This window comes from Scardinius erythrophthalmus (assembly GCF_964197995.2).
Source record: "Scardinius erythrophthalmus genome assembly, chromosome: 12".
Lineage (NCBI taxonomy): Eukaryota > Metazoa > Chordata > Actinopteri > Cypriniformes > Leuciscidae > Scardinius > Scardinius erythrophthalmus.
This window is the reverse complement of record NC_138232.1, coordinates 928,149-948,148: the sequence shown is the minus strand read 5'-3', so window position 1 is coordinate 948,148 and position 20,000 is coordinate 928,149. Positions and strand designations below refer to the sequence as shown.

At 38.5% G+C, this 20,000-nt stretch overlaps 2 protein-coding genes across 2 annotated transcripts in view; both read left to right on the top strand.

Moving 5' to 3' along the window:
• Positions 1-12,658: 12,658 nt before the first annotated feature.
• LOC308700160 (vesicular inhibitory amino acid transporter) lies at positions 12,659-15,548 on the top strand (the record flags this gene model as incomplete). The annotated part of the gene is made up of 2 exons (XM_081381588.1): positions 12,659-13,054; positions 14,361-15,548. The coding sequence occupies 2 exons, from the start codon at positions 12,659-12,661 to the stop codon at positions 15,546-15,548; spliced, it is 1,584 nt and encodes a 527-aa protein (XP_081237714.1).
• A 1,672-nt stretch (positions 15,549-17,220) lies between these two features.
• The window catches only part of LOC308699098 (rho GTPase-activating protein 40-like), a gene marked incomplete at its 5' end in the record, with an annotated part of 11,473 nt that continues 8,693 nt past the window's right edge, over positions 17,221-20,000 (top strand). Inside the window, 2 exons of the mRNA XM_081379686.1 lie at positions 17,221-17,243; positions 19,404-19,572. Of these exons, the coding sequence (XP_081235812.1) occupies positions 17,221-17,243; positions 19,404-19,572 (192 nt within the window). The remainder of the gene's footprint in view (positions 17,244-19,403; positions 19,573-20,000) is intronic.

The window sequence follows — 20,000 nt, the reverse complement described above, 5'->3', positions numbered from 1 at the left end:
GATTTAACTACTGTAACTTAAAAAATGTCCTAAAATTAAATAAAACACTTTTCCTAAACACAGTCTTCTTTTTCAATGAATGATAGCATATGAATTCTTTATAACTTGCATACATCATTCTCTATTCTTTCAAACAGACATATTTATTTGTATGAATTAAATATAATTAATCCTTATTTTAAAGCTATTAACGAGCAGTGAATGCTTTTCTCTTTTTCTTTTGTTGCTTGATCAATATTAAGGACACAGACCGCATTAGGTTTATTACTCACTGTCACTTTAAGACATCGGATCATGTCGAATGACATGCGGATCCAATTGCACTGATGCACATATGATACATTCACAACTGTTTAAGACATAACCCACATTATTTACGTGAATACTCTCCAAAACGGACATTTAGACATAATGTTGTGTGTATCTGTCGATTCAGAAACGAAAGAGAGCTCAATTCCGTACTCGCGCGCTGTATAGGTGTCTATGGCTGCACGCTTCGCGGGTCGGGTGTGTGCGCACAGAAAACCGTACCGAATAGAGCTCTTTTTTTGCGTCGTCACTCTTATTCAGATCTACATGTCTGCTCTACTCATTCTCCCAGACGTTTACATGTTTTAACGTTTGATGAGACATGCAGCGCATGCCAACTCGTGTGCCGCTGGGAAGATCAGCACGTCACAGTACAAATATGCGCATCTACCACAAACGCAGGACATCAGACCGGATCGCTTCCCAAATCGTCACTATCTAACATTTTCGTCTAGTTTTTATTCGTTGACGAAAATGTCAATAGATTTTCGTCATAGTTTTCGTCATTCAAAACTAGTTTTTATTTAGTTATCGTCTCGTTTTCGTCTGTGAAAAAATGTCGTTGACGAAAATAATGACGAAAATTATTCGTCAACGAAATTAACACTGGTCAGAAGCTGTCCAATAATGTATGATATGTCTCCGTGTACATACAGTGGTACTCGCCGTGCTGACTCCGAGCCTGAATGGTTTCGTGAACTCAGAAAGACCAGTATTTGCCCATTTGCTGCAGTTAAATAGCCGCGATAGCACAGGGCACTCGCTGTTTCTCATTCATCTTTAATATTATGCATTTAATGTACTGATTCCATTTATATTTAGACTTTTCCTTCCAAAATGTTAGCTTGTAGAGGCAAGAAAACAGTTTTGTTGTCTACAACATGGAGTAACATCCATGAATGTCACTCACAAACATCACTAGGCAACCAGTAGTGGGAACGCCCGCTAACGACCTCACCGCCAGCCGCTGGCGACATGCAGCGACAAAGTCGCTTGTAGTGTGAACGGGGCTTTAATCAGTGTTTGTCCTAACCAGCCGCGACGGCGACACGTGACGACTCTATTTTAGAGACGGTTTCTATTTTTCTGTGACGTCGCGCTGGGACAACAAGCACAAAGTGTGGCGATGATGATCTCAGGTACTGTTTATGTGCTTTATTTAATGTTAAAAGCGTGAAATGTGACTTTGAATATCATTTAGTGCTCCAGCTTTGACGCTGTAAAAGCAACACTGGATAATTCACCTCAGATCTTGAAATTAAATAAATGGAAACAAGAACGCTCAAACTGTGAACAAACAAGTGCATTCTTTAACAAATATTGTTTTAGTAACTCAGCCTATGTATTTTTAATAATGTTTAAATGGTGTAATATTTGTGAATTTGATTATGAAGCTACTTATCCATTTTCTTGCGATTGACGTCAGGATTACTCTCTGGTGCCGCGAGACTCCGCCCACACGCTGTTCTGATTGGCTGATGGTTTAGGAACCGTGTGAGAAGCAAGACGTAACTAACTGACAAATGACTAGCGAGTCAGGGCACAGGTAAACCCCTGAACTGTTAAAAGGACAATATATCACAGCGGACATTCAAACGGATGTTTTATTACGGATATAGGACTGACCTGAAGGAAGATGCTAAATCTACTGTAAATGCAGGAACATTTACTTACTCGATCTCTCACGATACTCAAAGAGAACAAACATAGTGGTTGCCGTTGGGTGAAGCGGTCAAAGTGTTTTATCATCATGAATAATATACAGCTATTGACCAATCAGAATCAAGGACTGGAACTAACCGTTTTATAAACGTAGATAAATAACAGTATTCATTTTTTTTTTTTTTTTAGATCTTACTGACCCTAAACTTTTGAATGGTAATGTATCACAGTTTCCACAAAAATATGAAACTGTTTCAACACTGATAATAATCATAAATGTTTCTTGATCATCAAATCCTCATATTAGAGTGATTTCTGAAGGATCATGTGACACTGAAGACTGGAGTAATGATGCTGAACATTCAGCTTTGATCACAGGAATAAATTACACTTTACTGTATATTCACATAGAAAACAGCATTATAATAATATTTCACTGTTTTTACTGTATTTTTGATTAAATAAACACAGCCTTGTTTGGCAGAAGAGACTTGTATGTCAAATGTAACCATCTAAAACAATCTATATTTTCCACATTAAAACATAAATCTAAAAGACATAAAGAGCAAACATATTCTTTTGAAACGCCACATTCAGAAGCTGAACTGGTAAAGCATTTATTCGCATATATATTGTTTTCATGCAAGCGAGTCGATGATTGAGGAGCCCGTCTCCAATGTCAGATAATGGCCAAAGACAAATGGACCGTTTCCACAGCAAACAAAATGAATCTTCTTTGGTTTTACAGCCTCAATGTGAGGAAACAAGATAATGGGACAAACTGGATATAGGAAACATTCAGCTCTGTGTTTGCGTTTCTGCAGCGGCGCACAATCGTCTGGTAAAAGACCACGAGTGTGTATTACGCAGAACGCTTTATGATGCAGAAAAGAGGGGAATGAGTGCGTACACACACACACACACACACACACACACACACACACACACACACACACACACACACACACACAGAAAGAAAAAAGCGAGATCTGTCAAACAACACTATCATATTGACCTCATGACATCACGCTTCCACTGGTTACACAGGTTACACACAGCTGCCACACACACTCAGCTCTCCTGTAGACGGAGGTGGTCGTGAAGATCAGACACACACGACACACACACGACACACACTTGACCTCGGTGAGAGGAAGCGGGTGTTTTAAAGGGCATCGGGACGACGGGGTGGAGAAACACACACACACACACACACAGACACCGCCTGCAGCGACTGGAGACTCGTATAGAGAGCATCAGCTCTTCTTTTTAAAGACGACACTTGACTTATTATTGCCCAAGTTAAAAAAAATTAACTTTTTTTTTTTTACATTTATTGTTATGAAAAAAACTATTTTTATATATGTAATATATAACCAAAACACACTTTACTCTAAAACTGAGAAAATCAAAGTGTTTTTTTGTGTTGCAAATTTGTGTTGCAAATTTGAGGATGATATCTTAAAAAACGAGCTTTCAGTGAGAGTGTGTTCGGCTGCAGTTCCTAACGCTTCCACTAGAGGAAATCCCACATTCATTTCTGTGAACAATTAAAGAGTGACTATTTTTTTTCAGGACCAACTAACCTTTTCGAATCATGCCAATGTTGTGTGTGTGTGTGTGCGTGTGTGTGTGTGTGTGTGTGTGTGTGTGTGTGTGTGTGTGTGTGTGTGTGTGTGTGTGTTGTGTTCACACAGCAAGTGTCCAAACCTTTACCAAGTTTCATACCATTCCAATGAAGTAAAAAATTCTATAAAAAACAACGTTTTATTACTTTTATTATCCGCCCACTCCCATGGAGCCACTGTGAATGACGTAATCGAGTCGATCTCTCTCTAAATATTTGACTATATATGCATAATTTGCAATAAACGTAAAAGATATTGTTTTATATATTATAAACATTTTATAATGAGTAAATTTCTCCATTTTTAATTAAATCATGTTGTTCGCAATGCTTCATGGGATTTGTAGTCCTCCCCCTCACTGCACACTGTCTTGTACTTTTGTTTAATAATTTTTTGCTTCAAATCAAAGTTTGTAATGCTGTGATTCTCTTCATGGACGGTCGGCTCGGTTCAGGGCTTATAATGCTTTAAAAAATACTTTTTTTGAAATCCCTATGGGAGAAATGAATGGAAAAAATAATTTGGCACTGAAAAAGTGGGCAGGCACTAATGTACTCTATAGGAAACAGAAGCCATGGTGTGAGAGCTCACAGCGACTACACACACACACACACACACAGAGTGTTTACTGATGCCCTCAGGTCTGCCTTTGACCCTTTCCTTGAGTCCAACATTAGGGTCAGTTAAAGAAGAAAACTCCTGAGAAAACCATGAATCGATTCAAACGCAGGACGAGGTTAATAAGACTAACTATAGTTTGAATCTGTCCAAAGGTTTTACTGGAATTTGTCAATTAGATATGAACAAATTGGGTGTTCCTACAGCCATTCATATTAATACTATAGTCTACAGTGGGCAATGGAAGATTGTTTCCGCTACAGAATAAAAAAAAAAGAAATCCCCCAAAAAATGTTATTCACAATTCTTAATTTTTTTCCTCACAGTTGTGAGTTTATATCACCCAATTCTGACTTTATATCTTTAAATGATATAATTAAGTTCCAATTGCAAGAAATAAACTTGCAATTCTGATTTTTTTTCTCCGAACTGCATGTTTATATCTCGCAATTCTGACTTTATAACTCGTCATTGGAAGATATAAAGTCCGAATTGCATGATGTAAAGTCGCAATTGTGTGTTATAAAAGTAGAATTGCGAGACATAAAGTCAGAATTGCGATATATAGTCAGAATTGCGAGATATAAAGTCCGAATTGCGAGATATAAAGTCTGAATTGCGAGATATAAAGTCCGAATTGCGAGATATAAAGTCCGAATTGCGATATATAGTCAGAATTGCGAGATATAAAGTCCGAATTGCGAGATATAAAGTCAGAATTGCGAGATATAAAGTCAGAATTGCGATATATAGTCAGAATTGCGAGATATAAAGTCCGAATTGCGAGATATAAAGTCTGAATTGCGAGATATAAAGTCCGAATTGCGAGATATAAAGTCCGAATTGCGAATTATAAAGTCAGAATTGCGAATTATAAAGTCAGAATTGCGAGATATAAATTCTGAATTGTGAGATATAAAGTCAGAATTGTGAGATATAAAGTCAGAATTGTGAGATATAAAGTCAGAATTGCGAGATATAAAGTCAGAATTGTGAGATATAAAGTCAGAATTGCGAGATATAAAGTCAGAATTGTGAGATATAAAGTCTGAATTACGAGATATAAAGTCAGAATTGCGAATTATAAAGTCAGAATTGCAAATTATAAAGTCAGAATTGTGAGATATAAAGTCTGAATTACGAGATATAAAGTCAGAATTGCGAATTATAAAGTCAGAATTGCAAATTATAAAGTCAGAATTGTGAGATATAAAGTCAGATTTGTGAGATATAAAGTCTGAATTACAAGATAGTCAGAATTGCGTGATATAAAGTCAGAATTGTGAGATATAAAGTCAGAATTGCGAGATATAAAGTCAGAATTGTGAGATATAGTCTGAATTACGAGATAGTCAGAATTGCGAGATATAAAGTCCGAATTGCAAGATATAAAGTCAGAATTGCGTGATATAAAGTCCGAATTGCAAGATATAAAGTCAGAATTGTGAGATATAAAGTCAGAATTGCGAGATATAAAGTCAGAGTTGCGCGATATAAAGTCAGAATTGCAAGATATAAAGTCAGAATTGTGAGATATAAAGTCAGAATTGCGAGATATAAAGTCAGAATTGCGAGATATAAAGTCAGAATTGCGAGATATAAAGTCAGAATTGCGAGATATAAAGTCAGAATTGCAAGATATAAAGTCAGAATTGTGAGATATAAAGTCAGAATTGCGAGATATAAAGTCAGAATTGTGAGATATAAAGTCAGAATTGCGAGATATAAAGTCAGAATTGTGAAATATAAAGTCAGAATTGTGAAATATAAAGTCAGAATTGCGAGATATAAAGTCAGAATTGCGAGATATAAAGTCAGAATTGTGAGATATAAAGTCAGAATTGTGAGATATAAAGTCAGAATTGCGAGATATAAAGTCAGAATTGTGAGATATAAAGTCAGAATTGTGAGATATAAAGTCAGAATTGTGAGATATAAAGTCAGAATTGCGAGATATAAACACAATTCTGAGAAATAAAGTCAAAATTGCGATATGTAAACATACAATAGTGAGAAAAAAAGTTGCAATTATCTTTTAAAATGATCAAATTAGTGGTGAGATCTTTAAAAACCATTGAAACCATTCATATTGTTATTATCATCATTATAAAACACCTTTACCTTTTATTGCAGTTGGCAGGTGTGTGACCCATACCATCAAAAAAGATTTTAAGCAAACAGAAACATTATTTTGTGTGTGTATTTGTGTCTTAATATTATGCATCAAATGGTTATAGGGTCATTGCTTTAATAAACAAAATGTTTTTGATTGGCACAGAAGGTCTCCAGACAGCATTTGTGTTATTTCTTCTCAGATCAATAGCGGTGATGTTGAATCATGTGTTGTTAATGAAACACAGACTCTATTCAAGCGCTCGAGGGTTTCCCGAGTCTGTCTGCCGCTTCTGTGAATTGCCCGTCAACACAGCACTTCTCTTTACTCCTGCTCCGTCCAATTAAAATCAAAGAAAGCGCGACGGATGACGTCACAGCGCTTTTGAACGCACGAGCTATGAATATTCATGAGGCTCTCAGCGAATAAATGCAAAAAACACGGCGGCCGCTGCTCATATTTTTCATATTCGTTGAGATTTTATTAATGTGAACACTTTACAGTTGTGACACGTCAGTTACGAAATAACTAATTTGCATCTCATTTGAATGATCGCACTGTTATTAAAAGCAGGTGGTCTTCATCTCAACGAGTGCTGGCGTTTGTGTGGTAATGACTGTAATTATTGCTGTTTCAATGGGACTTTCACTCACGGACAGTTTGTGTTTTGTTCCAGAGGGAAAAAAAATAAGAACATGAAGGAAATAAAAGGGTGGCGATGTTTGATGAAGTCAACAGCGAGAGTTCGACCAGAACGGGTGTAGCTTTGATCTGTAAACGTGTGTTCGTTTGTTTAACAGGGCACAAAACTGTCCCATGTGGAAAACTGAGCTGTTATCGTCATTTATTCATGAACCGAGAGACTAACATGTTCAGTGCACACACACACACACACACACACACACACACACACACAGCCAGTGCATGCTCCATATTCAGTCTCACTTTAATGGTATTTTATGATTAAAATTTATATTCCAGTTCATTTTTATGCACAAAGTCTTATCTGAATCCACTTCAATAGTATCTAGACTGAAATTGCACACACACACACACACACACACACAGTCTATGTCTCAGTCTATAGAGGCTGTAAGAAGCATATAATGGAAACAGATTGCTGTGTTGATTGTGTAGGCCTCAGGCTCTCGATCCCGGAGGAGCACGGCCAGTTTACAGTGTGTTCAAAGGAGAGGGCTAAAAGGCAATTACAATGTTAATGTGTCCTGGCGGGGGGGAACAGCGGCCGAACGAACGGCCGAACGAGGAGAGAGAAATCCACACGCTGATGGAGTGAGTCTGGACTGCAGAAACACTGTTGTAGAGAGTAAAACAGCAGCGATCAACAACGAGAGACACGCGCGTGAATATATGCAGGTCACTTCAGAAAGCAGAGGGGTTGCTCTTTTATCTGACATGCAGAGAGAGCGACTGATTGAAGAGCTGTGTGTGTGTGTGTGTGTGTGTGTGTGTGTGTGTGTGTGTGTGTGTGTGAGCAGCATTCATTCTCTGCACTAGCAGGGTTAATATAACCCACATCTCTCCCGGGATCTCATAATAGGCCATTAAACAGACGCATTAGGATAAATGAAAAGGCTTTTAAGTGGTTACCACAAGACCACCTGGATTTCACTCTCGTGTGTGTGTGTGTGTGTGTGTGTGTGTGTGTGTGTGTGTGTGTGTTTATGGATAAAAGGGATGGATTTATTTGAGTTATGGGATGTGATTTTTCTATTTTGTTTTTTTGACTCTCAACTCATCTTTGCTTCAGATATATAAGAAATATGTGTATATATCATGAATGAAATGTTTTCTGATATTCAAAAGTAGTAAATGTTTGTCATTAAAGGTTTTGTTAGTCTGTACTACACTAAATAACAAAAAATAATAATAAAAATCACACAGAAATTGCAAGTAAATTCCACAAATATTTTCAAAGAAATTGCAGGTAAACATGAAATTTTGAATTAAAAACACTGAAATGGTATTTCTTGTATAACCTGCTCCATTAATCTTTGTTTTATTCATAACTTATCACAGTGCAGTTATACGTATCTTTATGAAAAGGTAAAAGAAGTTTAGGCTTAAAAATGAAGGTTCTTCACGACATCGACAGAATCTCTCCATTGTTCTTTATAGTGGAAACGGGTGTTTAGATCATTAAAATGTTCTTTACACTAGAGAGAAACGATGGTTCTTCTATGGCATCACTGTATACGGAAAGTGTAAAATATTTCGGTGCTTGAAAGATAACATTTTGCTCTAAATAAAAGATTAATTTGCGAATCTAATATTAATCATACATGTGAGGACAGCATGTGATGAAAGTGTTGGGATCTGTATGATCTACTAGTGACTCCACTTCTAAAAGCAGCACACATTTGTTCTGATAGAGGCTAATCAGCACAATAATGTACGTGGGATTGTGATGCTAATAGTTCTGGATTCAGAGCGCGGCCGACGCCAGCGGATGGCTAATTTCGATGCGCCCCCGGAGAGCCACGTGTCTCTTCAGTTTGGCTCTCTAATTGAAGTGTGTTATGTGTTATTTTCCGCCTCGCTGAGCCGCAGAAGAGGCTGCCAGTGCTGAGGAACACCGGGAACAAACATGGGAACATCTCATCCCGGAATGCAGCTCGACTGTTAGTGCACCAATACTAAACAACACTGTATTTGTATTTATTTAAGATATTCATTACTTCAGTGAGATCATTGTTTCTGCCTTAAATTATTACATTGTTTAAATTAATATTTTTTTTGCTAGCTGTGATTTTTGCATATGTGCATTTCTGAAATACATAACTTAGACAGTTTCCTCTGATAACAGATCACTGTAAATTGTAATATGCATTTTTCGTAAAGATGTGTATTGTGAAAAGCGCTATACAAATAAATGTGAATAATGCATTTTTTTAGTGTATAATGCAGAATGCATGTGCTTGTGCTTGTTTTGGATGCAAATACAGGTTAGACGGCGTACATTTCATAAACGCAGAGTTGCCATTCGAGGTTTTTCCTGCATTCTGCACGCGTTTGGGAGAGTCGTCATTATTGTGCATTTCTTCAGAGTTTACGAGTGTCCCTTCTGCGTTAGAGTTCTCAGTGCGAAGATAATTAATGATCTGTCTCTAATATATAGCAAAGGAAGAAAGGGGAACCGCTCCGCTACACTCGCTCGACTCACTGAAGTGTGTAATGAGAAAAAGGACAGAGCCGAATGAAGCCGGGAGGGAGGGATGAGGATCGCTCGGTCCGACGAAACCCTTTTGTTTCAGGATCCGCCGTGACACACAGAATCATGACACTGCTTTCTACAACAATAGTGTGTGAGATCACCTTGTGGAGCGAGATAGCATTGAAGACCGCAGTGACTGATCCTGGATCAGTGTCCCGAGGGAGAGATTGAGGGTTCTGTGTGGAGAGACTCTCGGGAGAAGCGCCATGACCTCTTATTGCCCTCTATGATTCTTCTGAAGGGTAATAAACTGAACGAGAGGAGTGAGATTTAAGCGCGTGCCATCGCACCGAAAACACACCTTTACGACAGTCTCACGTTTGGTCTTTGCATTTCGCCGGCGAGAAACACACATTCAAGGCGAACAAAGAACGGGAATGATGTCGATAGAGTGATTGTGGAGGTGAGGAAAATCAATCCGAAGCGTTTTCACACTGGAGGAGTGTGTGATTTACAGGACTTTCCCCAAACAGATCCTGAAGAGCTTTAAACACACCAGGAAAACATGATTAATCAGCCTTATTCCTTCATAATGCTCAGAAAGCCGAAAAAAAGCTATTATATTTTCATATAAACAATAGGCCTACAACATATTTTTATAAAATGATATTCCTATAGTATATATTATAGCCTACAATAACATATTTTTATATAGAATTATATTCATAAATTATAGCCAACAATAGGCCTGTAACATATTTTATATAATTATATTACAATTACCTATAGTACAATCTAAAAAATGCTGGGTGGACAAACCCAAACACAGGGTTAAAAATCTAATTTAAAATTAACCCAACGGCTGTATTTGACCCAAAGTTGGGTTAAAACAGTGATATATTACAGACAACAATAGGCCTATAACATATTTATATAATTATATTCCTATATATTCTAGCCTACAATACGCCTATAACATATTTGTATATTTCTTCAGTATATTCTAGCCTACAATAGGCCTAGAACACATTTTATATAATTATTATCCCTATATTTTATAGCCAACAATAGGCCTATAACAGAGGCTATTTTATATAATGGTATTCCTCTATTTTTCCTGCTGTGATTCCCTGTCAGTGGGTTTGATGTGAAGCGCTGTTCTGGTGGAGATTGTATTGTTCGCGCTCGAGCTCTGCGCGCGCCTGATAACGCGCTGCGATTAACCCGTTCCGCTCCCACCGGGAACCGGGAACACGAGACCGGGATAAAGAAGCCCTCCGGGGAAGACCAGCGCAGATCAGATATGACCAACTCAACAGGGCGACACGAACATGTCTACATCTGTAGTGTGTAGCGACACAACTATAACGCATTTACAGATTCAGCGCAAACCTTCAATCACACTCACGGAATCACGTTATATTTGATCTATAACGTAATATTAATGAAACTTTCTAAAACGATTTAGATTCAGTGAAACTGTCCGTTTTCAAAAGTGTTTCTTTATTTCCAGCAAACGTCCGTATAATTATACAATTACACACATCATTTGTTTTGATGGTTTTATCACCCGTTAGGATCAACAATATTTAATTTTGTTCCATGCTTTATTTTAACGCAAACACTACTTATTAGGAGAATATCGAAAATATATGTTTTGGATTAATTGTTAAGATTTGATCTTCTAATATATTTATAATCAGACCGACGTTTATTTAAATAGAAAAGTCTATCCGTTAAGGTTTATTTGTTCAACGCGCGAGTTTCGTTGTTGTCTATAGATCAAATGTGAATTCAGTTCTATCGAGAATAAGGAAATGTTAATATCGTGTATAATTTAAACAACTGAAGATTTTATGTTTCACAATATTTCAAGTGAATAATTCGATCCAAACGAACACGACTGTATTGCGTTCACAGGCCTAAACGGGTCCCAGGCTGGAATCCACAGAAATGCGCTTTCATAAAGTACACCTGCATATTATGACGGAAAGTCCATCAGAGAGAAAGAAAAACATTTTTTTTCTGTTGCCTAACACCTTTTCAAAAGCATCTTCATTCGCTTTAAAAAGTGTCCCGAGAAGATGATGCAGATTAACTAAATAACTGAAACAGCGCAATAATCCATGAGAAATATCCATGCAACTTTTTTAACAAATAAAAACAAAAACACTTGAGATAACTTAGTGTTTAGTCAACTACAAGTCTAACTCAGTCAAATCTGCGATGCATTTCTTGTTCATTCCCTTTTCGACTGAAAGAAGGTTTTAAATCCGTTCAAAGGAGTATTCCAGCACCGAGGTCTCCTCTTGCTGAAAATGAGTTAAAACTGAGTTCTGACCTTCATCTGAAGCAATAAAAACACTGGAGAGTTCGAGCTGCGACGGGAAAAGCAACAAGAATATTTCAGGAATACTTTTAGTGTCCATTTCAGACCTAGTCCGGTGTGTGGAGACGGTTTTTATATGCGTAAAGTTATGCAACACTATGAGACCCCTGATGCCATTGGGTGTTGCTTGTGACCAAGTATATTGGGCATAATGAGAGTGGAGAGGAGGATGGGGGTTCTAGAAGCACCTCCCCTAGAAATGCAGCAAATCTTCACCCTGGATTTTTTTTTTTTTCCGTGCTGATGCGCGCATTGGGAGCCGGAGAGCATTGGCAGTCTGACGGTGACACGTGCCTCTCTCTCAACACCCCCGAGCTCCCGTGTACCGCATTGGCATCAGTGACGGCCACTGAAACACAGGACTCGAAGATACAGAGAACGGAAAACCCCGCGCGCAAAACCACGAACATTCTCCTTTTTACGCACTGGAAATTACGCACTCGCGTTTGGGAAGCGCGCGTAAGAGTTCGGCCAGAAAAAAAAGAAAGAGAGAGAGAGAGAGAGAGAGAGAGAGAGAAGGTGTGCAGGATGCATCATTTACGTCTGAAAGTGACATGAAACACGGAATTAGCAAAAACACCAGGCGTGATTTCAGTCAGAACTGGAGATAACGAATACGCGTCACTCCGAGAGTCCGTTCTCTTCTCGCTCCGTGGATGCGCAGACAAAGAACTCCGGTCGCACACTTAACTCGATATATCTAGAGTAAAGAGAAGAAGAAGAAAAATATAATTTTAACATCAGTCTCGTTTAAGAGAGCAATCATGGCCACGTTAATTAGAAGCAAGATCTCTAATAAGCTCTCCAACGCGGCCACCACGGTCACCAATAAGTCTCAGGCGAAGGTGAGTGGGATGTTCGCCAAATTGGGTTTCCAGGCCGCCACCGATGAAGAGGGCTTGGGTTTCGCGGCATGCGATGATCTGGACTATGATCACAGGCAGGGGCTTCAAATGGACATCCTTAAAAACGATGAGATTGGCGGTGGGGAGATCGCGGGCGAGGGAACGCTTGACGGGGACAGTCATTACCAGAGGGACGGAACGGGTCCAACGCCCTCGGCGTCCAAAGACGGAGGACTCTGCTCGGAACTAGCCGGCCTGGACAAGCCCAAAATCACTGCTTGGGAAGCGGGATGGAACGTGACCAACGCGATCCAGGTAAGGACGCATTACGATGCATATCAAAATTGGCATTTCAAAGTTTTCCTATCAATCAAAATGGAAATTTTAAGGTTGCAAAATATTTATGCAAAAATGATTAGTCGCCTCTGAGGCAATGACGTAGGTTTTTCTTGAGCTGATGTCGTGACATTGGTATCTAGCTTTATTAAACAGCATTCAGCTCGACTTGCATTTCTATACTGGGCTTTTGTGCGCGCAGATGGAGATCAGTGGGGTTTGCATGAGTTATTCGGTTTTTTGTGTGTTTTTATTTTATGACGTGCGTAAAATGGAGAGCATGCATCTTAAAAATATATGCATATTCAGAATGATTTATTACACACGACGACGATGGTTAAAAAGAACTTAAAATGTGTTTGAAAACCGCAAAAAAATGAAAACCGCACACATTTAATCATGCGCAGTTATATCAAAACTGGCATGGTGACGTGACTCCCTGCCTATTTGATTCATCCTTATGACGACACAATGAGGTGAGCGTGACTTTGCTCACAGCAAATGGAAATGTCAGGACTGAATTCATCTGCATTCCCGAAGCTCATTCCCAACACCTGCAGTGAACCGGGAAGCTGATGATGGCTCATTCCCTCAACCTGCAAAATCCTTGACTTTAACTCAAGGATACAATAAAGAACATCGTGCGTTGAAAACACTCAGGACAGTTTCACGCATCTCATTGGCTGTTGTACTGTGAATAGAATCCAATAGAATAGCGATGCACCAATAGAAAAATTTTGGCCGATACCGATAATTCTTTATATTTGAAAGCCGATATATCGGCCAATAAAAATTTTATAGAATTTTTGAGAGCCTGATTACAAAAACAAAAGTCTCACACAAGTTAAAACACAATTATAATGATCCCTTTTATAATTGGATGTGCCTATATGACAGACTTGCTTTGCACTTCACTGTATTTTCCTTTTTTGAAGTGATTGAAGTGACCCATCATGTTGAACAGTGCGAATCTGAAGGAAATAATCTACTATTTATCGACTTTAATAAATCAGCCAAATTTTCTAATTAAGCCGATAACGATAACATTAAAATTGAACGTATATCGGCCGATATCGTGTATCAAAGCTTATTGTGATTATTGGAGCTACAGATAATTAAGTTTTGTTCATTCTTCAACTGAAAACAGCATCTAAATGATCCAAGGCCAATATGGGTATGATTTTACGCATCACGTGTTGTATAGAGTCGAATAGAGTAGAGGCAGGGTGAATATTACACTGTGGATGATGTGAATATAAAACCCTTGCTATGTTTATCTCCTCAGGGCATGTTTGTTCTTGGGTTACCCTACGCCATTCTCCACGGCGGATATCTCGGACTCTTCCTCATTATATTCGCCGCGGTCGTGTGTTGCTACACGGGGAAAATCCTCATCTCTTGCCTGTACGAAGAAAACGAAGACGGCCAGTTGGTACGAGTGAGAGACTCGTATGTGGATATTGCCAACGCTTGCTGCGCGCCACGCTTCCCCTCGCTAGGAGGCCACATCGTCAACGTAGCCCAAATCATCGAGCTCGTGATGACCTGCATTTTGTACGTGGTCGTGAGCGGAAACCTGATGTACAACAGCTTTCCCACACTTCCCGTTTCCCAGAGATCCTGGGCGATAATCGCGACCGCCGCTCTTCTGCCTTGCGCTTTCCTCAAGAACCTCAAAGCCGTGTCGAAATTCAGCTTGCTCTGCACCATCGCGCACTTTATCATCAACGTGCTAGTCATCGCGTACTGTCTGTCAAGGGCGCGAGACTGGGCCTGGGACAAGGTCAAGTTTTACATCGACGTCAAGAAGTTCCCAATCTCGATCGGCATCATCGTGTTCAGCTACACCTCGCAGATCTTCCTTCCATCGCTTGAGGGGAACATGCAAAAGCCTAGTGAGTTTCACTGCATGATGAACTGGACTCATATCGCCGCCTGTATCCTGAAAGGCTTATTCGCACTAGTGGCTTATCTGACGTGGGCTGACGAGACTAAAGAAGTGATCACGGATAACCTCCCGTCGGGAATCAGAGCCGTCGTCAACCTCTTCTTAGTCTCGAAGGCGCTGCTATCGTATCCGTTGCCGTTCTTCGCCGCCGTCGAGGTCTTAGAAAAGTCTTTCTTCCAAGATGGAGGGCGTGCGTTTTTCCCGGACTGCTACGGAGGCGACGGGAAGCTCAAATCGTGGGGGCTTTCGCTACGCTGCGCGCTAGTCGTGTTCACTATGCTAATGGCTATTTACGTGCCACACTTCGCGCTCCTCATGGGTCTGACGGGCAGTTTGACGGGCGCGGGTTTGTGTTTTCTCCTCCCGAGTCTTTTCCACCTCAAGCTGTTGTGGAGAAAGCTCTTGTGGCATCAGGTGTTCTTCGACGTCGCCATATTTGTAATCGGGGGAATATGTAGTATTTCTGGGTTCATTCACTCCATCGAGGGTCTCGTCGAGGCGTACAAATACAACTTGGTGGATTAGTTTCGGAAAATGGTAGTTTGGTGATTAAGTGTTACAACGCATCCCACATATTGATAACCAAACCAATAATCCCCCCCCCCCCCCAAAAAAAGGAAAATAAAACCCATTTGACCCAGGTCCATTCATTCAAGTGTCTGCAAATCTGACCTTGACATACAATAAGCCCCTCATGCGGTCAAATCGATTAATCGCGATTAATTGCATCTAACATAAATTAGTGCTGGCAACGGTTAATCGCATCCAAAGTAAGTGTTTACATAATATATGTGTGTGTAATGTGTATAATTATTTTGTGTATATAAATGCACACACATGCATGTATATATTTAAGAAATATTTGCATGTATATATATTTATATATAATTTATATTATATATAAATATTTTTAACATTTTTCTTAAATATATACATGCATATGTGTGATTTGATATATACAAAATAACTATACACACACATATTATGTAAACACAAACTTTTATTTTGGATGGGATTAATCGCGATTAATCGTTGCCTGGCACTAATATAAATAAATACACACACACACACATATATATATAGTATAAACAAACTTTTATGCTAGATGCCATTAATTGATTTGTAAGCACTGGGGGAAAGAAAAAAAACACACATTTAACCCAGGTTCATTCACTCAAGTGTCTGCAAATCTGACCTTGACATACAATAAATCAATCAGTTCAATGCCTTGGACAACAACGCGCGTTACAAAATAGACACCAGAGCAAAACATTTATTTTTGTTGTTGAGTGAGTTAATGGTTTACATGAGCATTTATTTCAGATCGGATCACACAGGAATCCAAATCGAAATCATTTTACATAAGCATTAAAACACGCGTGGATCTGAGAGTGCAAGACATTCAGCGGTGGAAAGCGATGATCTGCAATACACGGTGAAGACGAACTAACACAGATTAATCACAGGGGACCAACGGCATGGCAATAAAACACAATAGAGTATGTAGAGTCACCTTAATGTGTAAAACAAATTTATGGATTTCCCTAAATTCGATCTGAGGACAAGTCTTATTTTTCCTGTTACAGTTTGCATTTACTTAACCAAAATAGAGAGGGAGAAGATAATGGACGGTGAATAGAAGTACATAAACTATGCATTTTGAACGTATATGATGTCCATGCAGTATTACAGATATTCTGTTCAGTCAGAAGAAAAAGAGGCTTTTATTGACACGTGAGAATTTCGTTTGAATTGCTCTCTAGTGTAGCCACCAGAAAACACACGAAGAGACTCGTATTTTTACAAGACATTGAAATAATGAAAAAATGAAGATGAAGACAAAGAAGAGGAAGAACGAAAAATAGTCGGAAATTTCAGAAGAAATCATGGGAAATTTAAAACAAGCCACACACTCAAATCACTAAATTTGAATTCTTGAGCATTGCGTTGTTTATCAGATAGCAAATGTCGTAATTAAAACAATTAATAATTGTTCCCCCTCAGTGAGATTTATTTATAGCGTCGTTGGATCGAAATCAAGTCGAAATAAAGGGACTTACATAAGACTATTTTTTGTTTTGTTCATTTTGTGCAATCCAATGGGTGCTGTGGAAATGTTATAAAACCGTATGTGTTGTGTTTTTGTGGTTTAAAAGATGGAATGTATATCACAAAATCGTTATCATATATCGTGAAAATGAATATATTGGAGAATAAAAGGTACGCGTGAAATTATATTGTATAATTGTTTTTTGGTTTTGTGTGATATGAAAAAAAAAATGAAACACGTGCATATTTTCCCTTCAAAAAAGAATAAATCTACAAAACAATAAATAAGTTGAGTCCAGTTCTCAGAGATTTATTCCAAACGCGCACATTTACACGATATACAGGCCTACACATTTTAATAAATAATATGGATATAGCTTCACATGTTGTTGTTGTTGTTGTTGAATGGGTTATGCATATTTGCAAGTATTCTATTTTTAGATTAGGCTATAACTGAATTTGCCTAAATATAATAAAAAGCATTTTTGATGCATTAGGATATGTAGTAGGCTAGTAGCCTAGGCTGATCATCAGAATTACGGTTAGAAAAATAGGCAGCTTTAATTTAGCATTAGCCTATGAAACAAACAAAAAAAAAAAAAAATAGACTCCAGCGAATAAATCAATTAGCCTATTTTGTCCTAAAGAGATTTATTCGATTTATTTAAGTCTTCAAATAGGCAGTGTATGTTTTAGAAAAATTAAATGCAAACGATAAATGCAACTTGTTATTCGCATTTGAGACGGCGCAACAGCCAATGGAAGAATGAAGTGAACTCACACAGAAAATGCACGACAGATTTTTGCTTGCGGCTCGGATTCATCAGGTAAACCTGTGAGCACACACACATCTGGACTGTTTCTCAGTGACTGAAGCTAAATTTGTAATAATTTAAATAAATAAAAAAATACAGAGACGTACGCATTCACATGTTTGCGTGTGCGCGCGTCTGAACAAAGCAAGACTGAAAAGAAAACAAACATTGAAAAAGGGTCGACGGGGAAAACCAGTCTATAGAAAAATTGTGAGATGAAGACATTCCAACAGGGAAGATTGTAGGCTATCAAAATATTCAGGTTTGGGTTTTATATCTCCACAAAATAATTCTGCATCACACCGTCATATTGTACGGAGAAGGTCAAAAGAGAATTGCTAAACCATAATGTTTCTATAAACGCAATGAACGCTTGTAGAGAATTTTGACAAACATCGGTCGTGTTGGATTGTGGGAATTGGAGTTCAACCAGAGGAGCCATTTTCTCATTACCGAACACGATGTTTGAAAAACTGTGAGTAAGCGCCACCTGGTGTTCACAGTCTTCCTTACACAGGCTTTGCAAAGCACATCACAAGAACAGGCCTTTACTTATTCTTTAACTCATGGCCAAACAAATACAAAGCGAGACACACAGTTTTAAACACCTAAACATTGAGCTGAATTCAGGTTTACCACCGAAATAGACAAGAGCGGTAAAATGAGCGTTTAACAGCTTAACCGTGTTAACAGAAGGTAACAACAACTTTTACCACATTAAAATATTTTGTTCAAGTGTGTTTAGAATTGACAAAACAAACGGAAAGGAAATAATCCTGTCTTCATTTACTCACCCTTATTTTCGTTCCAAACCCGTACGATTGACCTGAATGTCCTGAATGAGGTTTTCCAGAACGTTAGTGGTTAGGCTTTAAAACTTAAAATAACCACAACAGTAGAAATTCGAGTAGTTATTCGCTGAAAGAAAGAAAAACTTATATAAAACCGTGCTCAAATGTCGCGCCTTCATGTTGAAAATGTACAAACTTTAACCGTCACGTCGAGGCGCGAAGTTTGAATATCCGAAGGCGCCAAATGAGACCCGAACAAAATCAGCACGCGCACCACTCTTATTCCTTCTGTTCTCACAAAGCAGTTTTGGATTAAACTGGATCATTTGTCAGCATTTACCCTAGATACAGACCTGGCCATCAAGAATTAAATATAAACAGACCTTTTCAAGGTAAGCCATTCAACAAATGTTTTACCTTAAAACCAATTTATTCCCAAACACAGAAAAATACATTAAAAGTTCTATAGTGAAATCCTTGCACGTTATTTATAATAAAAACAAAACAAAAAAATTATAATTTCAAGTAATGGGTAAAATTGTACAATGTGTCTTAATTACATATTTACAAATACATGTAAATAGTAGCATGTGAACAATACAACACAAAAAAAGCAACAAATAAAGTTTGACAGAGCGAGTCACATCAAGAGTAATTTAGTGGCACATCAGAGTCTGTTTGGTTAGAAGAATTCACATCTGAAGAGTGAGTTTTCCAAACCGCAGCCGCAGCGAGTCTTCAGTCGTCGGTGGCCGTGCGAGTGGTCGGCGCTTTGGTGGAGTTCTCCACGACCCACGGGTGAGCCATTACTCCCTGGATGGGAAGTCGGTGCATTGGGTTGTGCTTCAGAAGTCTGTTGATCAGGTCTCGGCTGCCCTCGCTCACATGAGCTGGGTAGGTGAACTCAACCTGAAGAGGAACACATGTGGTTTGAGGATGTATGCATTGATGAATGAATCATGAGTGAAAGCTTATAGGAAGATACACTGGCCAGCCAAAAAAAAAAAAGTCAGTTTGGATCTAAATAGGCAAATCCTTAAAGGGATAGTTCACCTAAAAATGAGAATTATCCCATGATTTGTGACCCTGGATCAGTAAACCAGTCACGGGTCGCACAGGTATATTTGTGGCAATAGCCAACAATACACTTTATGGGTCAAAATTATCGATTTTTCTTTTATGCCAAAAATCATTAGGATATTAAGATCATGTTCCATGAAGATATTTAGTAAATTTCCTACCGCAAATATATAAAATATTTATTTGTGAGTGAATGCTGCACAATCTTGAACATAAATGCACAACTTTAAAGATAATTTTCT